Raw genomic sequence first — 10,066 nt, forward strand, 5'->3', positions numbered from 1 at the left:
CAGATTTTACGCCTTTTTGCCTGAAAGATTTGCAGATGAACCACCCACTTATTCATTAATTATTAAGTCATTGACCAGTTTAAACAGTGGAGTAATAATGTGGGGTCTGTAGACCCAGTACTTGGGTTTCACTATACCCTTGGGAACGTGTCTTATTCCCTCTTCTATGAAAAGGGGGCAATTACTTAGTTTACTTCTAAGGAGAGGAGGGAAGGAGCAAATTCTGGACCTTTTCACGTGCTGTATAATTTCAGCCAGGAATGTCCTCTCCCTCTATCAAAAGTCTTCTTTGACCATGGTTTCCAGGTCTCCAAATCTGACTCTGTCCCTTCTTCCCCTAGGCTGCCACAGCTCCATAGTTTAACACTTCTGGAACCATCTTCTTCTCCCTTCTCCATCCCATCCAGTTTTAAATCCACCTTAGCGCCTTTATTTTGGCTACTCTTTTCTCCTCCCTCTAGGTTACCTTCTTTGGCATTCCAAACTCTTGCAGACACCAAATGGGAGAATCCTGTAAGGTGAGCATTTTCCAATATTTTGAAGTATTGTGTTCCTTAGTTTTTTGCTTAGTAATAAAGGCAAACAAGCTGTGCGGGGACTGTGGTGAGTTCTTTTCGTGAGGGACAGAAGCAGTTTCAGGTCTACAGATCTTCTTGGTTTCTCCAGGCCTGAATGCAAGCTCCGCAGGATTGTCTTCAGACTATGTCTCGTCCTAAGGGCCTGGTTCCCAGGTTCCTAATACTAGTGACTCCTAGTACCATTCCCCTTTTCCAGGGGTAGCCCAATTCCCAGAAATGGCCTTTGGACATTGTTTTGTAGTGGAATGTAGGTACCCCTTCCAGGAATGCCTCAAGATCAGAGACAGAACTGTTCCCATGAACTCCTCTGAACTGTTCTCGTGTTCATCAGCATGAATGGGTATACAAGGTCTTCAAGAGAGATTTTCTTTGTTGTGCATTGGTGAGTAGTAGAAAGTCAAATGCACATTCTTGGCAAATGTTCGCACTCAGTACTGTATTCATGTTTGTAACCCATGCCACCTTCATGGGCATATAACACACATTGTGATCACATGTCACACATTCAACACCTCCATTCTTATACATCTCTATGCAACATAAGCATCTCTCGTACACATGTGTAATTTTTTTTTAATTACAAAGTCAGATATACAGAGAGCAGGAGAGACAGAGAGGAAGATCTTCCGTCCGATGATTTGCTCCCCAAGTGAGCGCAACAGCTGATGCTATGCCAATCCGAAGCCAGGATCCAGGAACTTCTTCCGGGTATCCCACATGGGTGCAGGGTCCCAAGGCTTTGGGCCATCCTTGACTGCTTTCCCAGGCCACAAGCAGGGAGCTGGATGAGAAGTGGAGCTGCCGGGATTAGAACTGGCACCCATATGGGATCCCAGCACGTTCAAGACGAGGACTTTAGCCACTAGGCTACACTGCAGGGCCCCACATGTGTAATTTATGCACACACAGTTGAACTTGTGCTTTCTCATAAATACACACCTCTCACCCTGTAGGAGCACCTAGAATCCCTCACTCTGGCCCATTCTTCTGCAGATGATCAAGTACCCACTCATTTCTATAAATCACCAACTGGCCCATTTTTTCATAAGGGAAAGTCAACCCAGAGGAGTCACAGGAGAACACTGGCAAGACTCTTGGCTGTACAAATCTCCTGCTGGAACTTTCTCACACAGAGGGGTCTCCTTCACGCACAGCACCAAGTCCTGAACTCTGCTCCTGATGCTTAAGGTCATGTCAAAATCCATAGTGTTTGAGAAATGTCCAGCTTGCTACCTTCCTATGCCTGCTTCCTCCATCGTGAAAGGAAGATGACAGCAATAATGACCGTCATGGGCTTATCGTGGATTAAATTGGCTCATGCTATGGAAAGCTTCACAGCAAAGACTTTCTAAGGATTAGCTATTACCATAATTATTATGCAAATTCTTATGAGGCAGCTCATCATAAGAGCCCCAGCACATGGCAAATGAATGAACAAATGTTAAAAGTGGTGGCTTCTAGGCTTGTTCTCTTCCCTGTGGAGGCATGTGCTGTTCTGATTCTTCTTCCCTGTCCCCGTGATGTCTAGCACTATTATTAGTATACAGTAGGCGTTAAGTGTTGCACGTGCAAGCGCAAGAAATACCAATTCTGAATCTGTTCCCTCACTCAAAATGTCCTATCAGCCCTCCTCCACCTCCACTCCAGATGTCCAGACACAGCTCTAGTATACAGTAGACGCTAATAAGTGTTGAATGAACGAATGCTCAAGGAATATGTTTGGGTTTGTCTTGGGAGCTCTTTCCAGGCAGATGCTGCCTACAGTTTTCCTTGTCCTAGAGGCACATCTCAGGCTCTTCCTTGGCCTCCCCCTCCCACACTCTGCTGCTGCCTTGGAGCTATTTCTCGCCTGTAATTGCTGCTTTGGAGCTAGGCTGCTGGGAGTGGGTGGATTCAGGTGCTCGCACAACAGGGAGCCAGCAATGGCCAAGCTCTGCAGGGCAGGAGGCTAGGAGGAGGGGAGGATGGCAACTAACAAGCCCACAGACCAACCAAGAAAATCCTGCCAGGATTAGTAGCCAATCATCAAACTGGTAATACAGAGCTCTGCTGGGTGGCCCTAGACATCCAGGTTACCACAGGGAAAGGAGGCTGGAGCAAGACACTTGTTTTGACTTCTGCTAAGCTATGGCCACAGTGGAAAAATCACTAGGCTACAATGACTTTGCCCTGTTAGATGCAACTGCCTCACTCTAGGGAAGGGGACATATGGTTTTCTCTTGGTTAATGGTGCTTAGAAGAGCTCTCAGGTACTGCTTTATTGAGGTGTGGGAGATCAGTGGGTCAGAGTACAAGGGGCAGGGGTCAGGGTTTCTCTTCAGGGTCTTTGCAGGCAGGCACGTGTAGACAAAGCCGTTTCTCCTCCACCACCAGCTTCTGCCCTTGCAGCTCCTCGCATCTTGCAAGCGGTCTCCCCCAGAAGGTGACATTCTTCTCACCCTGACCTTCGACCAAGGTAACGGTGGGCCTGGGGTGTTGGGAGAAGGGGAAGGAGGTGAGAAGCTCATCAAAGGTGACAATACATTCAACAAACTCTTCATGAGCAATTGCTATCTGTTCAACACAATTTCTGCACCTTCCCTGTGCCTCATCTGCGTAGGGGAATGATAGGAATAATAATGGCATTAATTCCTAGCTCATCAGGCTAAGTAAGAATCAAAGAGTTGATTCTAGTAAAGTGCTCAGAGCAGCACCTGGCACACAGTATTTGCTCAATAAATGCTGGTGATTGTCACTTGGTGACATGAGCTAGCTTCTCTTACTTCAAAACTGATTCTTTCCCCCTGGGAGGGCGGGAAATCCAAGTGCTCTGTCCTGAAATTCAAGACTTTGTTGGACCCGAATCCCTGTCCCAAGGCAATAGCTTTCTCCCCTGCATTTACCCCAGCTCAATCTTATGCACAGAAAGGCTTCTTCCTTGGTTATTTTTCCCACTAGCCAGCCCCCCTCCCTTCATTCCTACTGATTCTCTCGATTGATCCTTCCTCTGTTCAGTCTCTTGCTCATTCAAATCCTTTGTGCCTCCATTCAACACTTCTCATATTGAAGATCCACTCTAAGCCACAGCCAGAGCACTTCACAGATGGCAGGCCTTCCATGAACTGGAACAACCTACTTAATCTAGTAGCTTGATGTGTGTGGATGAAAGCAAAGCATGCATGTCTTAACCTGGGTCACTCTGGTCACCAGGAAACTCGTGGGGCTGCCAATCCTGTGTGTCCATAATTCTGGTTATGTTCTTAATGTCCACATAATTGCTTTCCAGAACCTTTGATTCCTGGGGATGGGTGGGTCTGATTAACTTATGGGATCCGGACTGAGGAGGAAGTCCCTTTGCAAATAGCCATTCTTTATCTGCTTCCATCAACGCTGCGCTCACCCTGCAGAGGCAGGGAGGGGGTGGGTAGGGCATCCATGAGATCTGGGTTCTTTGTGTCTACATCAGTTGCTAAAAAGGCCTTGGAGGACCTTGGGGCCCGAGATGTGGAGTGAGTGAATGGAGATCTGGGCAACTGTAGGAATGAGTGGAGGCCTGAATGACTAAGTGAATAAGAAACTCAGAGTGTGGGTTACGGAGAGGTCAGAGTGAATGGACACACAAAGGACTGAGTTAATGGGAGGATAGCTAAGAGACTGAGTGATCGAGGAGCCCAGAGGTTACGAGTCCTACCCTATTATCTTCTTTCTCTTTTTCCATTTCTCCCTTCTTGCTGCAGCTGGGAGATAGCTCCAAAAGTTAGGCTCTTTAGACCCACTGGTGGTGGAAGCTATGGTTGAGGTTATCTGATTGTCTAGTCTTTAATGCCATCGCCCACTGGTAGGCACACTGTGCCCTCTCACTCACGGGTACTTAGGAAGCAGAGCTGTGCAGAGGCGCTGGCGCGTGCGGGTGGGGTTGGATCCACAAGGGGGCTTGCACAACCCCCAGGTACTCCACTCAGACCAGAAGCCTTTCACTGCAGTGAAAAGGGGTGGAGAGGTTGGCCACAGATTCAGAATGGAAAGTCTCAGTGTGAAGGTAAGCAGGAGGCTTCAGGGACACGGGCGCCCAGTGGAGAGCCGGGAAACCCTTGCTCCCTGTGCAGTGCAGTCCGTGGGTGCAGGGGGTAGGGAACTCACAGGGGCAGTTCTGGATGTTGTAGCATTGCCGGCTATCCTGGATATCTCCAGGACATCTCTGTCCTTCAAACTTGCGGCCTTTGCAGGTCCTACTGCGTGTCTGCTGGCCTGGGATTTCCTGGCACTTGATGGAGCTCATGCCGTGGCGGACGCATTCATTCCACTTTCCCCAGTCCTCCCACTCTCCATTCACTGCAGAGATAGGGGACTCAGCTCAAAGCAAAGTGCTCACAAGTGGAGTTAGAGAGGGGTAAGGGATGTGGGCTGTTGTGAGGGAATGAGGATTATAAGCTTGGGGGACTGGCGGATGACAGGTAGAACCAAGCTAGCAGGACTGGGAAAGGAGGCATTCGAAGCTGGAATGAAGCCTCAGCAGCAGAGCGAGGCAGTGGTGGCAGGGCTCAGGTGTGCTGACCAGGACAATGTGTGGCTGTCTTGCAGACGTGGGTCCGGGTGGCATCACCGGGACAAGTGGGGCCTCCATGCTGGGGCACAGGATGATCACATTTCCGTTGCTCAAGGGTTTTACCCAAGCCACAGGTCACTGGGCAGGGGCTCACAGGGCCCCATGGTCCCCAACCTCCAGGCACTGTTGGCAGGGAGTGGGGAAAAAAGTGAGAAGGCTTTTTCACTCCCCCACCCCCAGCCTCTAAGACCCTTGAGGGAGACTGTCTCCGTGGCTATGCATGCCATCAAGAGCTCACGTGTACCTGGGCAGGGTGGCAGGCCAGTGCAGCTCCGTTGTTCATAGGCTGACCCTGGGCAGGGCTTCCCTGGCGGCTGCTTGGAGGGCTCAGGTGCAGAACATTTGCGGCTTCTTGTCTCCTTTGCTGATTGAGGTCCGCCGAGGCAGGTACCCGAGCACGTGCTCCAGGGACTCCAGGCAGCCCAGGCCCCGTGGGCTGTGGTGGTGGTGGTAATGGGAGGATGCAAGTGTGGTTATGTTTGCTGGAGTCATCTCACCTCAGAAGCTCCCTACTGTCCTTCCACAGAGCCACCCTGGATGCCCTCATCAGGGTGCCTGCACAGTCTGTACTCACTGGGGCAGACCTGCTGGGTATCACAGACTTCCGAATCGTGTGCCTCTCCTGGGCAGTGACCCCCACACTTGGGGGCAGGGCGATCACATGCTCGCTTACGGGTCCGAGTCCCTTTGGAGCAGGTGACAGAGCAAGGCTGCCAGGCACTCCAGTCAGACCAGCCACCCATTTCTGTGGGAGAGGAGGGGCATGGGAGAAAGACAGGGGTGCCCACAGGGCTTGTTATTTCCTCATATATTACACAGTCACTCATCTTGTCCCTTCCCCTGACTGTACCACCACACCCAGCCCATCACTGCTCATCTGCACTGTTGTAGCAACTTCACACCAGCCTTCTGGATTTACCCCATCCAAAGTTTGTCTTCTTCGCTTTTGAGTCAGACAACATTTCTCTCCCTGCAGAGAACCTAACTCTCTCAGGCACCAGCATCTTCTCTTTGGTCTCCTAAGATTAGGCCCTGCTCGCTCTCTGGCCTCACCTCCCACCATTGCTGCCTGCTCTTTAGTGCCCTGTGAGCACAGGGGCCTGGGCCCACCCTCAAAGCCTCTGCACTGACCATGCAGGTATTTTCCTGTCTTGCTGAGCCTCCTCACCGGGACAGCACGGCTGGTCCTCACAGGCCTGGAGTTCCCACTGGAGGCTCCCTGGAGCTGCTTTCTCTGGGCACTCCCCATCTCTGCCCATGCAGCGCCGGTGCCGCAGCTGGGAACCCTCAGAACACGACACTGAGCAGGGCGCCCACGCAGACCACTGGGACCATTTTGGGGACCTGTGGGGGTAAACACAAGTGTCCCACCCTAGGGAGTGCTGCTGAAGATGGCGTTTGGGATGCCAGGGTATATGGGTTGGCTTATGAGGGGGTGCTGGGTGAATGGACATAGGATAGATCACCCAGTACCTCCTTCTTACCAATGTTGGGGAACTGAATGGGAAGAGGTAGGCATACATTAAGTGTTTAATAAATGCCATTTATTAATGGAAGGCCCTCGAGTTTGCCTTAGAAGCCTCACAAAGACAGTATCAAGTGTGCAGTAAGCAAACCTAGACTAGAGAGCCTGGAAGTTCTGTCAGAGACGCCCCGCCTCCAGGTCAACACCGTGCATTGGTTGCAGGAAGATGGCGAGTACTTACTACAAGGCGTTATTCCAGTGACCTCAGAGGCCCCTCAGAAATGTCCCTGACCTGTCCCCAACCCACTGAACAGCACCAGCTGTGGTGTTAACACTAATAAACTGAAGGGAACTGTTAACACAACCAAGGGCCCGGAGATGGCCTCAGAAATCCCCAACCTCCTTACCCCTACAGTTTTGCTGGATTATTCTAGAACACAGGAAGAGCTCAAAGCATGTAAGCAGGAAATGGTGATAAGGAGAGTAGAGTTACCCTCTGAAATCCTTAAGCTGCCTCCTCGCCCCTGCAAGGCATCTAGTACGCAGGAGGTGCTCAATGAAGATGACGTGGCACGAGAATCAGGGGCCAGAGTTGCCCTCAGAATTATCCACACTTTTCCACCCCTACAGTGTGTTCATAAATGATAAATACTTGATAATTAGGATGCGCCACAGCAACTTGGGGACTAAAGCTGCCTTCACAATCAAGCTGAACCTCCTCCTCCAGCCTGCTCCCTGTCCCCCATGCTTCCAGCATGCAGGAAGCACTCAATATTTGTGAACTACAGCAGTAATTCCCAATCAGGAACAAATTTTGCTCCCTGCCTTCCACCCAAAGGACATTTTGCAATGTCTGGGGTCATTTTTGGTTGTCACTAGTGAGGAGGATTGCTACTGGCATCTAGTGGGAGACCAGAGATGTTACAAGATCTTCCTACAAAGTAGTGAGCAGCACCAATGCAACGCCATCTCCCCAAACCAAGATTTTTCCAGCCCCAAACACTATAGATGGTGCCAAGGTGGAGAAACCCTAAGCTATGGTCATGACCAGGGAGCTGGGTGCAACCTTCAAAATCCCAGAAAAGAGCCCAGTTTTTTGTTACTTCCAGATAACCTTTTGGTCTGTCCCCAGCCCCAGGCTCTCCCCAACCTGCATGCCTGGCAGAGCTCGCTGCCAGCTTTCCGAAAGGCATAGGCAGGATTGAGACAGCACTCTTCCTCACTGATGCCTTCCCCAAGGAGATCCTTGCATTTGCCGCTGGATTCTTCATACTGCATGAAGCAGACTACAGGGTCCGAGCCTGTTAACAGGGCCAGGTGGCATAGTCAGGCATGTAGTGGGCACCCTGGACATCCCCAGGGAAAGGGGGGGAGGTGGGCCCTCATCCACTCACCGCTGGCTGGCAGGGTGAAGAGCAGCAGCAGCAGTGGCAGCAGCGACACAGGAGGCTGTGATTGGGCGGGCATCTTGAGCAGTATGCACCTGTACCCGTGGCAGAGAGGAGGTCTGCCAGCCTGCGGGATGACCTGCTCCCAGTCAGTGGTAAAGAGGAATCTGCAGCAGGAGGAACTGGGAGGGTGTGATGCAGGCCACTTCTGCTCTGACCTCTTCCCTATCACCTCTGCTTCCTTCTCTTTTCCCATCCCATTTCCTGCCTCAGCCTTGGGCCTGTTTTGTTTGTCACCGTATCTCCAGCACTTCATGTTCTGCCTAGAAGCCTTATCGAAGTGTCTAATCACCGCTCCCTGGACAACTTCACAGGGGACATGGGGCATGACCTTAGGCATGTTGCTTAAACCTCTCTGGGTCTCAGTTTGCTTGCTGATTGCTACAATCCCTACCACTACCCTGAGGGCCACCTCTGGGGAGGGGTGACCAGGGGCTGAGGGGATCACGGCCGTCTTGGTGGGAGGAGGGGGAGGGGCGGCTCTGGGGTGACTGCTTTTCCTTCTGCCCTTCCCTTTGCTGGAAGTGAGGTCCCCTGCGGTCAACACAGGACCTGGCCCTGTTGACAGGGGAAGTGAGAAGAGGAAGCAGCAGAATGGTGGGGAAGGGTTCAGCAAGAGTAGACTGGGCCTTTCTTCTGCCCCTGGACAGACCTGTGGGGCCTGGGGGGCGGGAGGGAGAGTGCTTAGGAGGGAGCCTGTTGGGTCGCCTCCAGCAGAATATCCTGGAGCAGTATGCACCCCCTCCCTGAGCCTGCTGCCCCCCTCACTATAAAATATACACATGGACAGCACCTACCACACAGGCACGGTTTATTGAGGACAGTGTCTGCTGTAGAGCAAGTGTTCTGTTCATTTATTTGTTCAGTATTTGTTGAGCACCTACTAGATGCCAGATGCACTTCTTTGCAGCTAGGTGGAAGAATGGGACACAATTCCTGGCCCCGGAGGGCCTTATACCTTTCAGAGAAGACTGATAATAGATGCCACCTATCTCACAGAGGCCTTCCCTAAGCTACCACTGTTGCAGGGTACCCCTGTTACTCTTCGGCCCAGTGGTTCTTCAAGTGCTAATGTTTCATATTTGCCCAAACAACTTGTTAAAATGCAGACTGCTGATTCGTACCCAGGTTTCCCATCCGCTAGGTGTGGAGTGCGGATCAAAAATCTACTTCGGTATCTGATGTTGTGGCACAGTGAGTCAAGCTCCTACCTGTGAAGCCAGAATCCTACAGTAGAGTGCTGGTTTGAGCCTTGGCTGCTTTGCTTCCAATCCAGCTTCCTGCTAATATACCTGGGAAGGCAGCAGATGGTGGCCTGAGTACTTGGGCCCCTGCCCCATGGGAAGACGCAGCTGGGGCTCCTTGCTCCCACATGGCCATTTAGAGAGTGGATTAGCACTGCAAGCTCTCTCACTCTTGCTCTAATAAATAAATCTTAGGAAAAAAATGTGTATTTCTAACAAGCTCCTAGGTTAGACTGATGATATTGTCTAGGACCACACTTGAATGAACCACTGTTCTAATCCTTGATCCTTTATTTTTCTGTGATTGCCATCTAGAGAGAATTTTCTATACTTATTTTACTGTTAATTCCTCTTCAGCCCATTTTTCATGCAGGTAAGACTGAGCTCCACAGATCTGTTTTGTCTTTAAAAAAAAAAAAAAAAAACGGTGTGTGTGTTTGGGCGGGAGAGGAGATCTTGTAAGTTTCCAGAGATGACTTCTTTAATGAAAAGGAAAAAAAGAGCCTAAGAAAAACAGAGGCCAACAACTCATGTCGTTTATATTAATGGAGAAATACCATTCTAAAAACCAAAACCAAAGAATCTGGCCAAGTAGTAAAATAAATCCCTCAAGAATCTTGATCTTGTTTTACAGGTGATAAGGTGTGTGTTAATATTTGTATTCATTACGGATATACTCTGTTCTCACATAATCTTAGCTTGTCTTTGAGAGTGTGCATAGAACAAAAGTCTTTTCAAGAGTCTAA

General features: G+C 50.3%; 1 protein-coding gene across 1 annotated transcript; it reads right to left on the minus strand.

The window, feature by feature from the left end:
- Positions 1-2,821: 2,821 nt before the first annotated feature.
- Positions 2,822-8,203, minus strand: LOC121166733 (properdin-like). The gene is made up of 9 exons (XM_040995994.1): positions 8,023-8,203; positions 7,779-7,929; positions 6,332-6,507; positions 5,738-5,908; positions 5,408-5,599; positions 5,113-5,286; positions 4,698-4,889; positions 4,423-4,534; positions 2,822-3,045 (listed from the first exon to the last, which is right to left on the minus strand). Exons 1-9 carry the CDS (start codon positions 8,093-8,095, stop codon positions 2,883-2,885), a joined length of 1,404 nt encoding a protein of 467 aa, XP_040851928.1. The 5' UTR covers positions 8,096-8,203; the 3' UTR covers positions 2,822-2,882.
- Between the last annotated feature and the right edge of the window lie 1,863 nt (positions 8,204-10,066).

The sequence above is a fragment of the Ochotona curzoniae genome, unplaced genomic scaffold, assembly GCF_017591425.1.
Source record: "Ochotona curzoniae isolate NIBS_2020 unplaced genomic scaffold, NIBS_Ocur_1.0 patch216, whole genome shotgun sequence".
NCBI lineage: Eukaryota > Metazoa > Chordata > Mammalia > Lagomorpha > Ochotonidae > Ochotona > Ochotona curzoniae.

What these genes read in the sequence shown, in the direction of transcription:
- LOC121166733 (XM_040995994.1), bottom strand. Translation starts at nt 8,095, where the DNA reads ATGCCCGCCCAATCACAGCCTCCTGTGTCGCTGCTGCCACTGCTGCTG. An exon ending in GAGCTCTGCCAGGCATGCAG is followed by an intron (nt 6,508 to 7,778) that starts GTTGGGGAGAGC and finishes TTACCCCCACAG; the next exon opens with GTCCCCAAAATGGTCCCAGT. An exon ending in GCTCTGCTTCCTAAGTACCC is followed by an intron (nt 3,046 to 4,422) that starts GTGAGTGAGAGG and finishes CCAACACCCCAG; the next exon opens with GCCCACCGTTACCTTGGTCG.